A 19,085-nucleotide genomic window follows, 5' to 3' on the forward strand; every position below is an offset into this window, starting at 1 on the left:
ATAATATTTGAGATCCCTTTAATCGTACGAAAGTGGTTCTTCTAAAAATTGCTAATCAAATTAATAGCTTCTAATCTATCTACAACGTAATTTTCATTTAAGTTATTTGCGTTCCATTTACAAGTTCAAAATTCTCATAAGCTTATACTCGTATGCTTAGTTTGTAAATGAAGCGAACTTTTTCGGTATATGGGTAAAACAAAATTTTAATTTTTTTGGCAAAACAATTTTTTATTTAAACGTTTGGCTTTTTTTTTTGTTTAAATGTTAATTAAATAAAAAAAAATATTTCATATTAATTTTAATGCTAAAATTTAATTGGTATAATTTTTGTCGTATGCCGACACCTTAATTTATTCAATATTTGGAATGCAAACAAATCATATATAATATGTAGATATGCAAAGCAAAAAGCTTTTCGTTAAAGCATTTTGACATAAATTTTCAAAGTATAGTAGAACCAGTGTTCCCACTCGGTAAAAATAAAATATCCAATTTCGAGAAAAAAATGGATCCAAAATGTATCCAGCCTCGTAAAGTAGAATAAATACTAAGTCTTCTTATTTTGTACAAATTAACTTTTAATTAATATTAATTTTCTTTATTTAGCAATGTGAGTTTTATTATTTATAGTTATTTAAAAAATCACGTACAACTTCTATTGCATTTTAATTGTAAAAGGTAAGGTCAGAAAGTATACGTTCTGTAGCTGCGGTAAAGACAATTTACCATGAAAATTTTAAAAAATATGTGCAGCTAACGCAGTTCTTACTACACTTAGCTTACACCAACACTTTTCAGGAGTGTTCTTGTTTAAAAGTTCTAGATTTATACACAAGAGGGGTGACACCAATTTAATATAGTATCTCTCTTATCTTCTTCTAAAAAATTTGGAAATCTGTTTGGGCATCAACTAACATTTTTTGAAGAAAAAGCAATTTGACGATTTAATATTAGCAACACTTTGAAAGTTTTGTAATATTTATTTAGTGTTTGAAAAAAAAATGTATTCATATTTCGGAAAAATTTTTAAATGTAGCCAATTCCGGTAAATTAATAGATTTGAGTATCTTTGTATCTACACTAAATTTAAAGCAAAAATCTATTCAAATGGATACAATTGCATCCAAGTGGGAACGCTGAATAGAAGAATCACTAACATAACATTCACAAGCACCCACACTCCACTCAACATCTTCAATTCGCTGAAAATTTAGCCACTTTCAAAACATTGATTGGACTAGTAAGACTAGCTGACCAAAAATTTGAAGGTTGAAAGTTTGATTTTTATTTGTAAAATTTTTTGTGCTTCTACAAGTTGAAGAATATGGCAGCACAAATGATATATATTCCGGTGCTTCCGTTTATTCATTTAACAGGAACAGGAAATATCAAATGTGAGCAAAGAAAATATAAAAACGAGAGTCGAACAAGAGGTGTAAATTTAGGAATAGCGTGTATTGAAAGTCTTTTTACACTCGTCGTCCAAGGAGGCAAGTTCTAAAATGGTAAGGAATTTTTAAGCTTAACAAAATTAATTAATTTAATTGCTAAATAAATTAGAATTTCGATTTGCGATTGCAATCTTTAATCATACTAAAGTGAAAAAATTATTCTTTGTAAATGAGAAATAAAAAAAATATTTGATGATGATTTCCTTAACGTGTACATATTTCAAAGATGAATTCATTGATTTAATTTTAGGGCGGACTGATTTCAAATTTGAAATTTATTAAATAAAATATGTAAATTGAAATAATGATTTTGATAAATAGTTTTTATTTTCGTTTCTTCGCAGTCTCATCGTAAATTTTCAGCACCCCGTCATGGGTCTATGGCATTCTATCCGAAAAAGCGTGCTCAAAGGCATCGTGGTAAAGTTAAGGCATTTCCAAAAGATGACCCTAAAAAACCAGTACATTTAACATGTTTTATTGGTTATAAAGCTGGAATGACTCATATCGTAAGAGAAGCAAATAGGCCCGGCTCAAGTAAGTATGGGAAAAACTTATATAATATATGAATTAGTAAAGTGATGATAACCCGATTATATTTATGGTTAGAACGTAATGAAAAATAATGATTCTAGACTAGGGCGGACTGATTTAGAAAAAACTAAAATATATAGTGCTATTATTTTAAATAGACAAATATTACAATAAAATTTTGTATATTTTAGAAATCAATAAAAAGGAAGTTGTTGAAGCTGTAACTGTTTTGGAAACTCCACCAATGATTATGGTTGGTGCTGTTGGTTATATTGAAACACCTTTTGGAATGCGTGCTTTGGTTAATGTATGGGCTCAACATTTATCAGAAGAATGTCGTCGTCGTTTTTACAAGAATTGGTAAGAATTAAATATGTTGTTAAATTTGTACCTTGATCTAAACGCATGCTTTACCAAAGAGTTTATAAAAGACTAAAATGATGATATGATGGTAACAGATTGATAATGATCGATAATTAATTTTACCATCACATGCTGCCTTCCTTCTGAAGTTCTTTATCAAAGCATGTAATTGTTCAATTTAAAAAAAAATTTTTTATTAATGAAAAAATACAGCTCTTCGATCTTAATGAGAGAGCTTTTAAAAAGTTTCGTGTGAGCTATGGATATAATTTTTAATATTCATCTGGTTAGCACGTTGACGAGGTGTAAATCTCCGCTCATTTTTGTATAAAAAATGATGAGGTTTCCCTCGTGTTTTCTTATTTTAGGAATAAAAAGAAAAATCAATCAATTCGTTCAATCAAGGATTCGAATGAAACAAATTAAACATTTAATGTTCTAACAAATTTTACTTTATACCATAACAAACTAGGTATAAGAGTAAGAAGAAGGCTTTTACTAAAGCTAACAAAAAGTGGAGTGATAATTTTGGAAAGAAAAGCATTGAAAATGACTTTAAGAAGATGATCCGTTATTGCAAAGTTATTCGTGTTATTGCTCATTCGCAGGTAAATATATATTACAAACATATACTGTATATGAAAAATAATTAGGTATGCGAAGTCCTAGGTAAAGTCAGGCTAGAAAGTATTCTGCTTTTGCTGATGAAATCTGGCTAGATTTTATCTAAAAGGCTGTAACCATTGCAATTTTTCATTTGCAATTGCCTGCAGCAACGTCGCAGATTAAAAAGTCAATAGACTAAATAAGCTATATTCCACTAACTATTTGAAGCCTTTCTGGCAATTATCATTCAGTTAAACCATAGCAGATACAAAACAGCATTCATTCATATACGTATTTACGCTATGATTTTGTTTCATGATGTTTCGTATTCTTTATTCGTTTAATTCCTTCAACCAGTTATTATTTGTTATTTATCGACAACATCATGCAACGATATCATAATACGAAAACACTGAGTAGTAGATTAACTAAATATTTAATTTGTTAAATAATCTAGATAAGACTAATTAAACAACGTCAAAAGAAGGCCCATATTATGGAAATTCAACTTAATGGTGGAACTATCGAAGACAAAGTAAAATGGGTTAAAGAACATTTAGAAAAACCCATTCCAGTCAGTCAAGTGTTTGGACAAGATGAAATGATTGATTGCATTGGTGTAACTAAAGGCAAGGGTTTTAAAGGTGTAACAAGCCGTTGGCATACCAAGAAACTGCCACGCAAAACACATAAGGGTTTGCGTAAAGTAGCTTGTATTGGAGCATGGCATCCAAGTCGAGTTTCATTCACCGTTGCTCGTGCTGGTCAAAAAGGCTATCATCATCGTACAGAAATCAATAAGAAAATATACCGTATCGGAGCAGGAATTCATACTCGTGATGGCAAGGTAAAATATAGTGAAATAATATTTCTTAAAATTGGAATGATGATATTTTTACGAAAACTTGAATCAAATATGAGAGTTTCAATGATAGGCCTGAAAATTATTATTCAATACTGTGAACATAAATTTGAATTATAAAAATAAGTGTTAATTATATTTTTCAGATCGTGAAAAACAATGCTGCAACTGAGTATGATTTAACCGATAAATCAATCACACCAATGGGTGGTTTCCCGCATTACGGTGAAGTAAATAATGATTTTGTTATGCTTAAGGGTTGTTGTATTGGTTCTAAGAAACGGGTTATTACATTACGGAAATCATTACTCGTACATACTAAACGATCAGCTTTAGAAGAAATTAGCTTAAAATTCATCGATACCTCATCAAAAATGGGTCACGGTCGTTTCCAAACTCCAGCCGACAAATTGGCTTTTATGGGTCCACTCAAAAAGGATCGTATCAAGGAAGAACAAGCTGCGACAACAAGTGCTTAGATGCAGAATTTTTAAACATTGTGCTTTTCTGTTTTTTTATTTAATATTAAAATAAAGCACTATTAAAAAAGAATATGGTAATTTTTTAATCGAAAATAGTCCTTTCTAATACTAACATGATTGAAATACATCATTATGTTAGTTTCGCTTAGGACAATATCAAAACAACTTAATATCCTGGTTAAAAAAGTAAAAATCTTTCTTAACCGCGAATTTTAAGTAACAATTTTATGAATGTTCTTTATCACCTTCCACAGGTTACCTTGCCCGAAATATTTACTAAATATGTTAAAGGTTGTTAAAAATTCAGTTCTAATTTAGATCTTAAAGATATTGTAGTTTTAAATCGCTTTTGTGGATTTTGCGGTTTTAATTTGTCGAACGTGTCGTATATTTTCTCCGGCCATGACATTCAAAATGCAATGAAGAAATGTTACTACTATGTACTTAACTACAGTACATAGTACATACTGCTTTGATAAAACTTTAAAAATCTCAGTATTGTAGCCTTGATTTTTCCACTACACTGTTTGCTTTTTTACTGCGTAGTTAAAACTTATTTTCTGCACTTTTTATTCTATATTTAAATTTTTTAATGTTCAATATGGAACAGTTAAAATGTAGTGCCACATTAATACTGGATTTTTTAAGTCAGGCCAATTAAAATTACTATTACTACTATTCACCTAAAATTTGAATTACATATTTTACAAATGCAAAATTTTAAAAAAATAAAAGAAATTTATAAGAACACACCAATTATTTTATTTGCGATTGTGATAAATTATAAATCTTTCAAAATATTTTTTAAATTTTTACTAAAAATAAATACAATATTGTACATACATACATAGGTATATTATGTTTTTCTCCTGTTTAATTTGTATATGTACATATGTATAAATTTTAAAAATGTCACAAATTTATATTCTAAATCAAGTTGCAATTATTAACTCTTATGATAAATAATTTCTCTTAAGTAGCTAATTTTTTTTATGGCAGTAAAAAATAAACTGTAGATATCTACATACACCCATATTATGTAAATCGCATAATTTGAGAATGGGATATTGAAAAGTATTATGGTTTTTAAAATTTTCAACTTTTGGAAATGATTTTATTCTAGAAAAATAAAATTTTTTTAATAATAACCCAAGTGATGCGACTAACAGAATGTGGGTGATAGTTAATTATGAAACATTAGTTTTTACCTTTGTAATATTAACATTTTGCGTTTCTAAAAATAATTTACATACATTTTAAATTTTTTATTAACTAAAATAATATCCAGTATTAAAATTTATTTTATGTATTTTAAAAAGAATTTCCAAATAATTAAGTTTAGTTGCTGATATCATGAAAGTTTTAAATATAATGTGTACATATTTAAAGATAGTGGTATTAAAAACAGAATATTCCAGCTATAAGTATAGTTGATAAATTAAAAAATGATAATTTATTTAGTTACGAGTACAAGTAAAAGCAATAAAATATTTTTACTGAGGGTTTCATTTTTCAAATATGAACGTCAACAACTGCATATTACATCTACACTTTATTTCTAATCTGAATTTAATCATATCCAATGTACAGAAATGCGCATAAATATAAAAATTACTAATTTTCAAATAAATTTTAAGTAGACTCCAAAATATTCTAACTACTACAGTATTTTTTAAATTATAGCAACAATAACTGTTTGTATCTGTCTTTAGTAACTAACTTTCAAGGATTATCTCGTTGCTTAATATTTTTTAAGTGATATGTACATATGTATGTATACAAAGGGGTAAAATTTTTTTTTTCATATAATTGGTAACGACTAACATTTAGACAAAATTAATTAGCCCTATTATCAACGATGGTTAGGATATTATAAATGGTGAACCATTTATCGAAAATAGTGATTTTCTAAATTATTGCCAGAATAGTAATACTTTATTATTATAATAATCACTTTCCTGTATATTATTAAAATAATATTTTTGTTTATTTTTTATAAAAAATTTTTGTAAATTGTGCTTGCATAAAAAAATATTTTCTAAGCAAATACATACATATATTCTTAGACCAATTAACTATATTGTGATCCTGAAAAGCTCAAAATATTGTTCCTTTAATTAGAGTAACACATAAAGACACCATGATATAAAATATTACGAACCAATTTATTTGTTTAAATATATTTTTGTATAAATAATTATTTGATTACGATATATAATTACTCATAAGAACAAAAAAAAAAAATTAATATTTTTTCTCTTCAAAACTAAGTAATTTTTGTATTCAATTCAAAAAACAATAAGGTATGATGGTTAATAAATTTTGTAAATCAAAACTATTTTTTTTTTTTGACTGGATTTGCTAATCTGCTATTCAAATGTAACAAAGGCCAATATGTTATGTGGAATATATTTACATTAATATTATAATTAAAATTTTGCATATTTTAATTGAGCACTTATTATTTCTTCTGTTTTCAATTTTTTACGTTTCTTCAGTTTCATAAACTTTAGTTAATAATCACATTACATCTTTATTTTTAATCGCATAAAAATATTTTTTTTTATATTAAATCATTAAATTTAATACTTCCTATATATGAAATAATTTATATACGTATGTATTATGTATTATGTATATCGATAAATTAAAATAAATGTTTTTTTTCTTCATTTCAATTCTAAAACTACAAAATTTGAGACTCTTATTTAAAATATTGATGTACATAAATGTACTTACTTCTTAATACTAAGTTCACATTGAAAATATTATTGATAAAAAAAAAATATGTAATATTATTTATAACAACTTGAAAAAAAAAAAACAATATGTATTGAAAAAGATCCTGATTAATTTACATCCATATTTGGTATGCACACAAAAAAAAAAAAATTTTGTTTGGCCAACCGTCTAACAAACCAATAATATAAAAAATTAGAGGAACTAAAAGAAGAAGAAAAGGATAATTAATGAATTATTAAGCTTCAGAAAGATTGTGTTTGGTTTACAAAATGTATCTGTTTTATTTAATTAATTAAAATAACAAATATTTTAACACAATAATTTAAATAAAATAGAGTCCAAAATATAAAAATTATAAATATGTATGTACATATAAAACAAATTCAAACAATAATTAAGAAATCAAAAATCTATGATTATTCAAAAAAAAAAGTTAAAGTATGAATAATCTTTTTAAATACCAAAAACGAACTATTTTTTATAATTTAATATTAAATTTTTTATATTAAAATCATTATTATATGAAGCTTTTTCTCTATTCAAATATAAGTACATACATTGTATTTTTGGAACGTATAATTAATTTAGGCCAAATTTTACAAGATTAAATTTAATTATGAAAACAAAAATTTATTATATTAATTTAGAAAATAAGTAAATAAACATAAAATAAAATCAAAATTTATGATTACATCAAATACATAGTATAACAATTTAACTCAAACTTAAACAATCCAGAATTCGTAAAATATAATTTTTTTTCATTTATTAAATTCTAATATATTTTTATTCATTTTTCACTTACAGAACTTTTTTTAAATAAATGATAATTTTTTTTCACATTTTAACATTTACAAAATAATATAAGTAATTATTTTATTCTTAATTTGCTTTTATTCTCTTTAATTTTACATATTTTTTTATATTCATTTTCTTTTTTAAAATTTTTTTTTTTTAATATACATACAAATGTGTCAGAACCAATAAATCTAAAGTTTAAACAAATATAACAATAAAAATTATTAAAAACAAACAAAATAAAAACAAATAATATATTTTATCTTTAAAATTTTGAGTTGCGAATTTTATTCTTTTTGTGTTTAATTGTAATTGAATCCAATCCTCTGTTGCGTTTCTTTTTTATTTTTGAATTTTCAGTTGCTGTATAAAAATGATTTCGAACAATTTTTTTATTTGCACCATCTCTTCGTTTCTTTCTATTTTTATATATTAAGGAATCAGTTTTTGATGGTTTCATTTTGCATCTGGCTCTCATTAATGGTAATAATGATGATGATGACGATGATAATGAAAATTTTTTAGAAAATTTCCTGGATTCAACAGAGATTGTATCATGGTCATACAAATCTGTTTGATTATTATTTTCATTGTTTTTGTAAAATATTTTGAACTCCTTATTATCGCTGCTATCATAATTATTTTTTTCATTTTTAGATATATTAATATTATTGTTATTAATGTTATTTTTTTCCTTAATACAAATAATATTATCACTACAATTATCATTAAAGTTATTTTTACATCCCATATCGTTATTTTGATCAATATCATCTTCAATTCCATTTGGTGGGCAGTTATCAATTATATTTGAAAATGTTGATGAACTTAAGACTGTTGTACAGCTTGGAATTATAAAATTACTTATATTACTATTAATATTGTAATTTTCAGGTTTTATTAAAGCGGTGGTGTTTACTTCATTTAAATCTGTATTGTCATCTGAATTTATTTGTTGTTTAAGTTGTTTAACAGAATTACATTTATAAGATGAATTTTTATATACAGTAAAAAGATCTGAATCTTGAGAAAATGATTTTTCTACTTCATTTTTAGATATACTTTTTGACATTTTTTCACTATTTAATATTTCACTTTCAATTATTTTAGGTTCAGATATTTCTAAGGAATATTGTTTACTATCTTCTTGTAAAATTTGAGTTTTTAATGTTTCATTTTTTTGAATATCCTTTGTTGATGAAGTCAGTGACGATATACTTGATCCAATTAACAAAAAGGTTGATGGCCTCGATAATGGAACATTATTTATTAGGTTAATTACAGGTTTAGATGTTGTTGGTGTTTCCAGTAAATTTTCAACTGGTTTGCTAATGTTAGGTGAATTTCTGCCATTTGAATTATTGTGATTATTACTGAAATCAAATGCTGTTGTACTTGAAATGCTTATTTGCGAAGTTGATGGTTTTTCATCTTGTATTTGCTGATTTTTTTGCGTGGTAATAGCTTGCCGTTGATGTTGCTTGAGGTTTTTCTCTTTGGTATTTACTGAATTTGTTTTAATGTTACAATTGCTTGTGGTCGCACTTATAGTTTTTAATGTAACTTTAACCCTTTTGGTAGGAACATTTGTTGAATATCGATTAGACATTTTTTGTAAAGAATGATGATTTTCCTTTTTTAAGGTTGCACTTCCCCCGCAGCCAACTGAATTTGAAGATTCAACAAGAATTTTTGTTTTTTTCTTTGTTATTAAATTTGGTGAATCTTTTTTACCATAAAGGCAGGTTGAACGTATTTTGTATGAATTAGGTTTTTTTATTGTTTTTGTGATCAATTTTGAATTTGATAATGCTACTTTTGTTACGGCTGTTTCTGTTATTAATGACGTTAATGTTGGTGTCTCTGTGGATAATTTTGATGACTTAGTTTGTTGAGGCTGTTGTAAATGTGAACTTGCATTGTTATTGTTATTAGATGAACATGCAGTAGCATTAATATCTGCATTCCATTTATTTAAAACTTCTCTATAATTTTCTTTAGTAGTTTCTTTACTTGATGACAAAACCGTGGAATTAGATGATGAGGAGTAATTAAGATTACGCCGTTTAGAGGAAATCTTATAATTTTTTTTTTTTTAATGAATATATATGTAGAAAATGTGGTAAGAAAAAAAATTTTTAAAATAAGTTTCATTGTCATAATTTCAAAAAACTTAAAAGATAATGCAAAAAAGTTATTAATTATGTGAAGGAATGTCTGAAAAAAATTAAGGTCTTTCTAATAAACAAAACAAAATGTAAAATTCTTTTCATGAAAATCACATTAATGAAAAAATCCTTACAACTGTTTAATAAAAATACATAACATAAAAGTGATTGATGCAAAATAAGTATATAAAATTCATTTTAGATTTGTTTTCTTTTAATATTTTTCTAAAACGAAAAATGGTATTTTACGAATATAAATTTCTAATACAATGAATATTTGTTGTAAAAAATCCTCAAACACTTGTTTGAAAATAATTTTATGGTTCAACTACTGAAACTGTTTTACTGCGTATAAAATTTTACTGACAAAATTACGCAATTCAGAAATTGATTTTAAAATTAAATCTCGCTAATTTATAACACATACATAAATACCTTACAATTGATTAAAACGACAAATGCAATTAATTATCGAAAATACATTTATTTTGAAAAACAAAAAATTAATGGAAATTAAAATTTCTACCTTTAAATTTTTATAGAAAAGCGGTTATCATACTGTTGCAAATAAATAAAATAACAAATAAAACGGAACAGTATAAAAACAGATTTGAAGCCTCAACTAGCTTTACTTGCAGTCGTTGTCAAAATTTCTTTTTTAATCTTCGTTTAACAACAATTCGAATAACCTTACGAAATTTCTTAATCTATAAACATATTTATAAAACAAAAAAAACAGCGTATGTAAAAAATAAAAGAATTTATATTACAATAAAAAAAAAAAAAATTGTACTCAAAATTAAAAAAATCTGAAAATTGATTAAAGCAAAAGTAATGAAAATGTAACTTTTACACTGCTTTTCTCATTTTTTAAAAAACGCAAGGTATAATATTTCTTTTTTGATTTAAATAAAATCAAAGTTTTGAATGGTTCATATACCTTTGATGTAACGTTCGTATTTACTTTGCTATGGCTAGAAATGGTTCTATCAACTTCATATCGTAATGATGAACGGATTCCTTGCAATGTTCGATATTCTGAGTTCGGTAGACGAGAGGCAGTATTTGAATTCGTTAAATCTAATATTGATGGCCCCAATGCTCTTCCAACCTATATAATAAATAATAAAATAAAAAGAAAGTAAATCTTTTAAAACAAAAAAACTATTTTATGCAATAATGTAATTTGAATGGTTGCAATATATAAATTAAATAACTAAAAAAAACGACATATTTATCCTGTTTATGTTAGATATCTTATGCTATTTACTTCTTCATATATTGAAGGTGTGTATTTTGGTGGGACCGCATTCATTACTTGTTTTGAATATAGATTATTTTTTGACGGTAATACATTAATATATTTGCCGCAATTATAATTACACTCTAACGTATAACATTTAACAAGTCCAGTCATTTTGTAAACTGTAACTCGACCAGAACCTTCTTTGGAAAGACCATCCCGCTTTTCCCTAAAACAGATAGATCATTTACATTGAATATATTTATTTGTTAAGTATTATCAAGTTATTATTATGTAATTATTTATTATAAATATTAGATATTTACTTTCGATACATATTCTTTTCCGAAAAATTGCAAGCATCAAAGTGAAAATGTTGGCTATTTATTGTCATTAATTTTGGTAATAACATACATTCAACAGCTTGACCAAGATTTGTAAAATGATTTCCATACATAAACACACCTTTTTTAGAAGCATGTCCGTGCATATCTATGTATAAAAATAAACTATTTCCATTATCTAGCACATTTGACGAACCAGACTCTATAGAAGAAATTAGTGTTTTTGTGTGAAGTTTTGCTTTTCCTTTATTTTGAGATATTGCTATTAGTTTGGGTATCGGCATGGTTGAAGAATTGGTATTGGAATTTGATGAATGCGGTTTTAGATCGCTCTTTCGATTTTTAACTAAACTACGCGTTTTCACCAAACTGTCTCTTATTTTGCTGTCAGAATTGCGACTTGACGTACTTGCCGACACACCTACCATAGTTCTTATCGAAACTTTTTTGTTTAATTTTGTTTCACAATTTTTTTTTCCATATAAATGACTAAATATTTTTTTAGCTGCAATGTTCTCATTTTCTGTAGCTCGTAATGTCATTTCATTTACAATAATTCCTCTTGAAATATTTGTTTTTGGATTTATTTCGACATTATCATATTCAACACTACTACAAGATTCACTTCGAGAACTTAGAATTTTTGATAGAGCAATATTATCTTGATGATCTACAAAAAAGTTTACCTGTAAATTTTTGCAATACTAATTAAAAATTATCAGTATGTACCTTCATTTAATTCAATTTCTATGCTATCAAATTTTTTTTCTCCATCAGTATGTGTTTCTAAATTGGAATTTGAAATACCATATGTTATCTCACCTATGTCTGGGTGGGTTTTAGCACCATTTTGGTAGTATCTAGTAAATTAAAACGAATTTTTATCAAACGTCTTCATTTTTATATTTACGCCGGAAAATACTTAATAATTTTTTTTACTGCATATATAGAAGGATGATATTCGAGTTTTGTATCCATATACATTCTATTTAAATTTTGTCCTAAAGTATCTGTTCTATAAAAGCCATGATACACCCCATCTGGGTTTAAAATAGGCACAATTTTGAAAATATACATTCGTCTACAAAAAAAGAAATTTTCTTTTCAGTTCCATTTCACTAAAGTTATTATTTGCAATTATCATTACCTTAATGCAATTGAAACAGGATTTTTTCTATCTAAAATAAGATTTAGAAAACCGTTTAAAACAAAACTAGCTGGAGTTTCACCAGGATGTACGCGCGAAGATAAAAAGATTGTTTTCTTATTTTTGAAAATGTGACAACGTGGTTGTGGTTCTGGAAATAGACAATCTAATTTTTTTTCTACTCCTCTTTGTATTCCATGAAAAGATGTTATCGTTAATAAATCAACTCTCCTTCCTTCTAAAGACTTTATCAACAGCTCTCGGTAATAATATATTTCGTTTTGTAATTCTTTGCGAGCCAAGTTTTCAAAATCTTTTATATAATTTGCGTTAGATGGGCAACCTAAAAATGGTTCATTTTTATAAAAATTAGAAAAAAATTTAAAAGTTTCTTACCTAAATTAGAGTTTGCCATTTGCTTTTTAACAATATTTTCAACATCTTGTGACAAAAGGGTGATGGGCATGTTTGTATTTGATATTTGCTTAATAAGAATATCAGTTTCTTCGTTGTTTTTCAAATACTTTTCGTCGTATTTTGCAAGCAAATTTAAACAATCTCTGTACGTAAAAGGGTAAGTAAATGCATAGAACACTTCTGTATCTGGATGATTTTGCACTTTGTGTATGAAACTAATTACAAAATTTTCTTCTTCATTCTACATTAAAATGAGATTCTACTTATATTTTTAAAATATATCGAAAAATAAAAAAATTAAATAACCTGGAAAGTTGGGTTATCTTTAATTCGATGCCAGTGACCGTTTTGTCCTACTTTCATTACAGGAGTCATACCTTGCGAGAACAATTTAGCTTGTCGATTTAAATTTTTCACATTAATTTTAGCGTTTTGATAGAACCCTCCTCCTTCAATATAAATTTATAAACACTTCAAAACTTTCAAATAAGTAAAATTACCTTGAATGGAAAAATAAAACCATGTTCTGTTAGGTGTTTCATTTGAAGTTCCAAAGCAGTCTGGAACAGTCCAAACATTGAATTCTGCATGAACTGCATTTTCTGGCAATTCAATTCCTGTTAAAAATGCTTAATGAATTATCTAACTTAATATAAAATTTTAAAATTTTACAATCATACATGAAATACAAAATTCAATAAAAGTCGCATTTAAACTCCAACTTTAGTTAAATTTTCTTTTTTTTATTTTGCACTCGGACTTATCATGTTTAATGTGCATAAATATTTTTTAACAGTTTTGAAAAGTATACAAGGAAATAAATCTAAATAACAATACATAAGAACTAAAATAAAATATCAATGAACCGTTCTCATATGCCGATAGAGAACTGAACTCTGCGCAAATTCTTTCGCACAAAATTTGCATTTATATTCCTTAACTTCAGCATGCGTTTTGTAATGCGATGCGAGTCCTTCTTTCCTAAAAGAAGAATAAAAAAAAATATTCTCTTTTATGTAATTTTTAATCAAATTATTTAAATACAAACCTAGTGAATCTCCCAGAACACTTATCACAAGCAAAAGGTTTTTCAGTCATGTGTACAATTTTATGTCTCTTCAAATTTTTATTTGACGAAAATAATTTTTCACACTGCTCGCACTTGAAATCAAAAGTTTTTAGCTCGTCATGATTTTTCTTATGAGCGTTCATGGCTCCAGCATTTATAAATGATTTTCCACACAACTCACATATGCAAGGCCTTTCGCCATTGTGATAGCGCTCATGTATAGCTAGTTCTGTTGAAGAAAAGAATTTTTTTTCGCATTTTGTGCACGGGTATTTAGCATCTCCCGTATGACGTTTCTCGTGAGCTAGTTTTGTTTGTCTAAAAGATCAAGCTTCAAACAATTATATGTAATAAAATTATTGTGTGAAAATTAGAATGTACCGGCATTTGAAGCTCTTTGGACAGAAAGTACACACATGTGGCCTTTGCCCGGTATGCGTATTTATATGATCATTTAACGCAACTTGAGAATTGCAATATTTTCCACAATGCTCACATTTAAATTTTGTTTCTTCTGTTCCTCCAATATGAGTTTTGAAATGGCGGGTCAGATTAGTTTTTGAGGTGAAGAGTTTGGCGCATTCATTACATTTAAAATCATGTGATCTTTCAATATTATGTGTTATTTTATGTTGTGAAAGTGTCGACTTCGATGTAAAGCCCATTCCACAAATATCACAAATGCAAGGCCCTATAAAATACAGTTGAAAACTTAATCAATTTTTCATAATTTTAATCAATTGAAGTTTTACTTTCACCAGTATGTATTCTTTCATGAATAGTTTTTTCTCCTTTTGAATAGAGCTTTTTGCTGCAGAAATCGCAAGGATAGTTTGCTTCTCCTTTATGCCTCCGTTCATGATCTTTAAGATTTTGTTTGCATCTGAAATTTTTAGAGCACATGCTACATGAATAAGGTTTTTTCCCAGTATGAATGTTTATATGGTCATTTAAAGCTGCTGTACTGCTAAACATCTTATTACAATATTCACATATATTATTGCTAATGTTAACTTTTTTTTTTGTTCCTGTATCGAACTTAAGACCTTTTTTATAAGTTTTTCTATTACGCTTAATACTTCTTTGTAAATCTACCGCTTCAATTACTACTTTAACATCACTTCCTTTTTCATCAACATCAGAACTATTAATGCTTCCACTTTTAAAAAGATCTGAAATTTCAACTCTAGTTTCCCCTAGCTTACTTGTTTCTAACAAATCGAAGTTAGTAGCTTTTTCTAGAGATGTTTTCCCAATATTCTCTTCAATATGTCCATTTTCGCTATAGTGCTCAGCAAATTGATGCTGTTTAAATAAATCGAACTCTTCAAAGATTCCTTGGCATATATTGCAGTTCAACTGTATAATTTTACTAAGTTTTGATATAAATATTTCACCACACTTTTCAATCAAACTTTTTTGATCAACCAAATCAAATTCTTGTTTTCCAAATCTTATATTATTTAAATCTCTTGAAACGTTTTCCTCTTGCATTTTATTATAAATATTTTGATAAAACAAATTTTTAAAACAAACTTTGTTTAATTCAACTTTTGCAAAATCAAAATATACATTACTCAAGTAAAAAAAAATTTTCATGTCAAAATTGAAATGTCACAAAAAAAAACAACATAATTATATTCAACCTAACACAACAAGCGACATCTGGGGCCTTACTATGTAATTTGATTTTCGTATTTGGAAAAATTATACCTTTTCATCTCTGCAAATACCAAAATCGTATTATATCGAGAGGATTTTCAGGCTCTGTTACGCCATTACGTATAATATTCGTTAGGTCAATTACGTCAAATCGTGTAAATTCATTTTAGACGAATTGTTTATTATGTAAATGCACATTTACAGGAATTGCATGAAAAAAATTATAAATCGTTAATAAGTATTAAATTAAATATAAATATTTTTTTTTGTTTTTAAACGCCATTAACTCTTTTATATAGTCCAAATAAGGAATGTATCTAAGTTTCATTCTTGCAAAAGTAATTAGCAAGCAATTGGGCACGAAAATGTTCAAGCAGCGTTATATCATCAACAAATATTGCAATGTTGTAGAATATAATAAATATAAATAAAACATAAGCTGATAAAACTTAGGTATGATTTTCTCGTAAAAAAAAGAGAAAAGTATACCTAAATATTTGTGTATGTCGTTTATAATTGCAAAAATAAACGTCTTGTTTTAGTTATTATTAAAGATATTTAATCAGGTCTGTTACAATTTGGAGGCCAAATGAACAACAATTACGTAAATATTTAAAATTTTTATAAAAAAGTTCGGGAAATGATGGTTAAAAGAAGTTTTCTTTATTAAATAAGAGAAATAAATCTTATGTATGCATGGCGAAATTCCCTCAAACAATGGTATAGGTTTTTGATGACAAATTTTGAAACTCTTAAATGGGATAATGAGGAAAACTTCCGATTAAAATCGCAATTAGATCTGTGGATTGTGAACGTTAGCCCCACACATAAATATTACGCACTCAAAAAGTTCTTCAAAATTATATATAGAAGTGCGCTTAGAACGGAAGCATTAATACTTGTAAAAGAAAAATTAATTCCTATTTAAAAGACAAAATTTTAGCAAAAAAGTCAAACAAGAGAAGATTCTTTCAAATTAAATGAATAGTGTTACTCAGGTAGGTGCATACTTACTTTGGATATTAATATGAATGAATTTAGTTTCGGCAATACGATAAACAAAATAAACAATAAAGTTAAAAGCAATATAGGTGGATAAAATGAAAACCTTAAGTTGCATTTTTACATGGAAATATGCGCCGAAGTATATTTTAAAATGCGTTAATTTTTGATTCGTAGAATGAGATAGCTATGTACATACTTACATAATATGTACTTTAAGTTACACCTCATTTGAAAAAAAATTTTGCAGAAAGATGAATGTAAAACAATAGTACCAACGAAAATATTCACAAATTTCTCTAAAATTAAGCATTTAGAAACATGTTCTAAAAATAAGAAAAAAAAAATAATTTCAGAAAGTTCAGAAATCAAGGTTTATACTTTACATGCCAAAGTTTATACTTTACAGCCTTGAAAGTAGTAGTCCCATACATTTCATATATTATGTAGTTACAATCATAACTAGATACATTTATAATATTATGTTGTTACAATCGTAACTAGTAAAAAGTAGAAATTAAAAAAAAACCCTTTTACTGAGACTCAGTAAACAGTAAAAAGTTAAAAAGTAAACACAGTCAAACCTCTGTAACACGAACTCCCTTAAAACAAAATTCTACTTAATACAAATTGTTTTGTTGCATTTTTTATTATAAATATTTTTTATGCGTGTGCCATAACGCGTATTCTCTTCAACACAAACTAATATTGTTGCAAATGGTACTAATGGTAAATGTCGCAAATTTTATGAAAATCCGTTTGAAGTCTATGAAAAGTCTACACAGTATTCACACAATTCCAAAAACATAGTTTACTACGTAATAGTAAGCACCTATCTTTGAATACTTAAATAATGTTGTAAAACAAAAAAATAAATAAAAATTTATAAACAAGAATTTTTTATTAACCACCCAAAAATCATGAAAATCTTTTAGATGGTCGTCTATATTTATATTATTAATAATAATATAACCTACCTACATACATTGGAAATGAGAATTGCAAAAAATGTATTTCGGGTATGCACGTTTATTAAAATTGCAAGATGCCTGAAATTTTCCTATAAAGGCTTATTTTGCATGGGGCGCAGTTTTCTTTGCATAATTTTTCAGTGAAGTCATTTAAGTATTATATTATAAACTTTGTAAAGATTATTTTTAGTGATATAAATTATCTTATTATAACATAATATAGGCCCTATTTTCATAGCTTCTTTAATAATCCTTACAAATTTCAAAATACCTTTCATATTATGTATGTAGATATGTATATACATAGGTAAAAAGTCATATATTTAGTATGCATCAAAAAGTTTATTCAATATTATGTAACCGAGAGTGATGTCATTGCACTTTTGTGGTTCAGGGTTTATCAAAATAGATTTGTTTATTACAAAAAACAAGAACGATAAATTTGATACCAATATTTATAGTAACGTAAATAACTCTAGTAGATTTCAGTTAAGAGCTTAAACTATAGAGGGTAAATAATTTTTTGGTGTCATTATCCAACTAATGTAAATTACAAATTATGCTATGTAGCTACATATATTGATGAGATAAGCCTGAATTTTTTTTTTTTGGCATACAATATGTGATATTTTTTTTTTGTTTTTTTTTTTTTTTTTTGTTTTGTTTATTTAACATCAGCTGAGATTAAGACAAAAGAATATTTATAAATAGGCAAATATAATGAACGATTGTTTAAAAAAATTTTTTAAAATTTATAATCATTTTTTCAAAATATTTTTAGTATTGAACTTACCTGAATAATCTTTGTAAAGTTCAACTCTACCCAAATTCCCGGAGTCGAAATTGGACGAAAAATAAAAGTCGCCACATTTATAATTAATTAACGCAAACCTTTTATTTTCGATATAATAATCATTTATATGAAATTGCTTTGCTGAATTTCCAATTTCCATAATATTTATTATTATGAAAGAAATAAAATTTTTATATTGATTTACACCATCAAAATATGATTTTTTCTTTTATAAAAATTTTGTCAAATCAAAAATGCTTTTCATACATAATTTACTAAGTAATTAAATTGTAAAAATTTTTATAAATTTTATATTTTTGTACACAATAAGTAATTAAATTCTATTTTTTAATAATAATTTTTATTAAAATTTTTCCACGAAAATATAAATATAGGTCGAAATTTTCTAACACTTGACAGATCCAAAT

At 26.1% G+C, this 19,085-nt stretch overlaps 3 protein-coding genes and 1 non-coding gene across 5 annotated transcripts; 2 read left to right on the top strand and 2 right to left on the bottom strand.

Moving 5' to 3' along the window:
* The first annotated feature begins 1,412 nt into the window (after positions 1–1,412).
* Positions 1,413–4,371, top strand: LOC129608965 (60S ribosomal protein L3). 2 transcript variants are annotated; one of them, XM_055520771.1, is made up of 6 exons: positions 1,413–1,508; positions 1,799–1,991; positions 2,180–2,348; positions 2,824–2,959; positions 3,415–3,804; positions 3,966–4,371. In XM_055520771.1, exons 1-6 carry the CDS (start codon positions 1,506–1,508, stop codon positions 4,296–4,298), a joined length of 1,224 nt encoding a protein of 407 aa, XP_055376746.1. In that variant the 5' UTR covers positions 1,413–1,505; the 3' UTR covers positions 4,299–4,371. The 2 variants fall into 2 exon arrangements, with proteins under 2 accessions (XP_055376746.1, XP_055376747.1); XM_055520772.1 differs by lacking the exons at positions 2,824–2,959; positions 3,415–3,804; positions 3,966–4,371 and adding an exon at positions 2,565–2,811.
* On the top strand, positions 2,033–2,108 carry LOC129609356 (small nucleolar RNA U43). Its single transcript, XR_008696968.1, has one exon. It is a non-coding gene; the product is annotated as a small nucleolar RNA U43 (small nucleolar RNA).
* Positions 4,372–7,634: 3,263 nt separating the features above from the next.
* Positions 7,635–18,923, bottom strand: LOC129609303 (cytosolic carboxypeptidase-like protein 5). Its single transcript, XM_055521249.1, has 11 exons — positions 18,658–18,923; positions 13,661–13,777; positions 13,467–13,609; positions 13,140–13,401; positions 12,744–13,086; positions 12,519–12,677; positions 12,326–12,456; positions 11,579–12,266; positions 11,280–11,481; positions 10,950–11,120; positions 7,635–9,918 (listed from the first exon to the last, which is right to left on the bottom strand). The coding sequence occupies exons 1-11, from the start codon at positions 18,815–18,817 to the stop codon at positions 8,107–8,109; spliced, it is 4,188 nt and encodes a 1,395-aa protein (XP_055377224.1). The 5' UTR covers positions 18,818–18,923; the 3' UTR covers positions 7,635–8,106.
* On the bottom strand, positions 13,847–15,821 carry LOC129609305 (zinc finger protein OZF-like). The gene is made up of 4 exons (XM_055521253.1): positions 14,982–15,821; positions 14,611–14,920; positions 14,209–14,547; positions 13,847–14,141 (listed from the first exon to the last, which is right to left on the bottom strand). Exons 1-4 carry the CDS (start codon positions 15,721–15,723, stop codon positions 14,018–14,020), a joined length of 1,515 nt encoding a protein of 504 aa, XP_055377228.1. The 5' UTR covers positions 15,724–15,821; the 3' UTR covers positions 13,847–14,017.
* Positions 18,924–19,085: the final 162 nt, after the last annotated feature.

Source organism: Condylostylus longicornis, unplaced genomic scaffold (genome assembly GCF_029603195.1).
Source record: "Condylostylus longicornis isolate FDR11 unplaced genomic scaffold, ASM2960319v2 ptg000038l, whole genome shotgun sequence".
NCBI lineage: Eukaryota > Metazoa > Arthropoda > Insecta > Diptera > Dolichopodidae > Condylostylus > Condylostylus longicornis.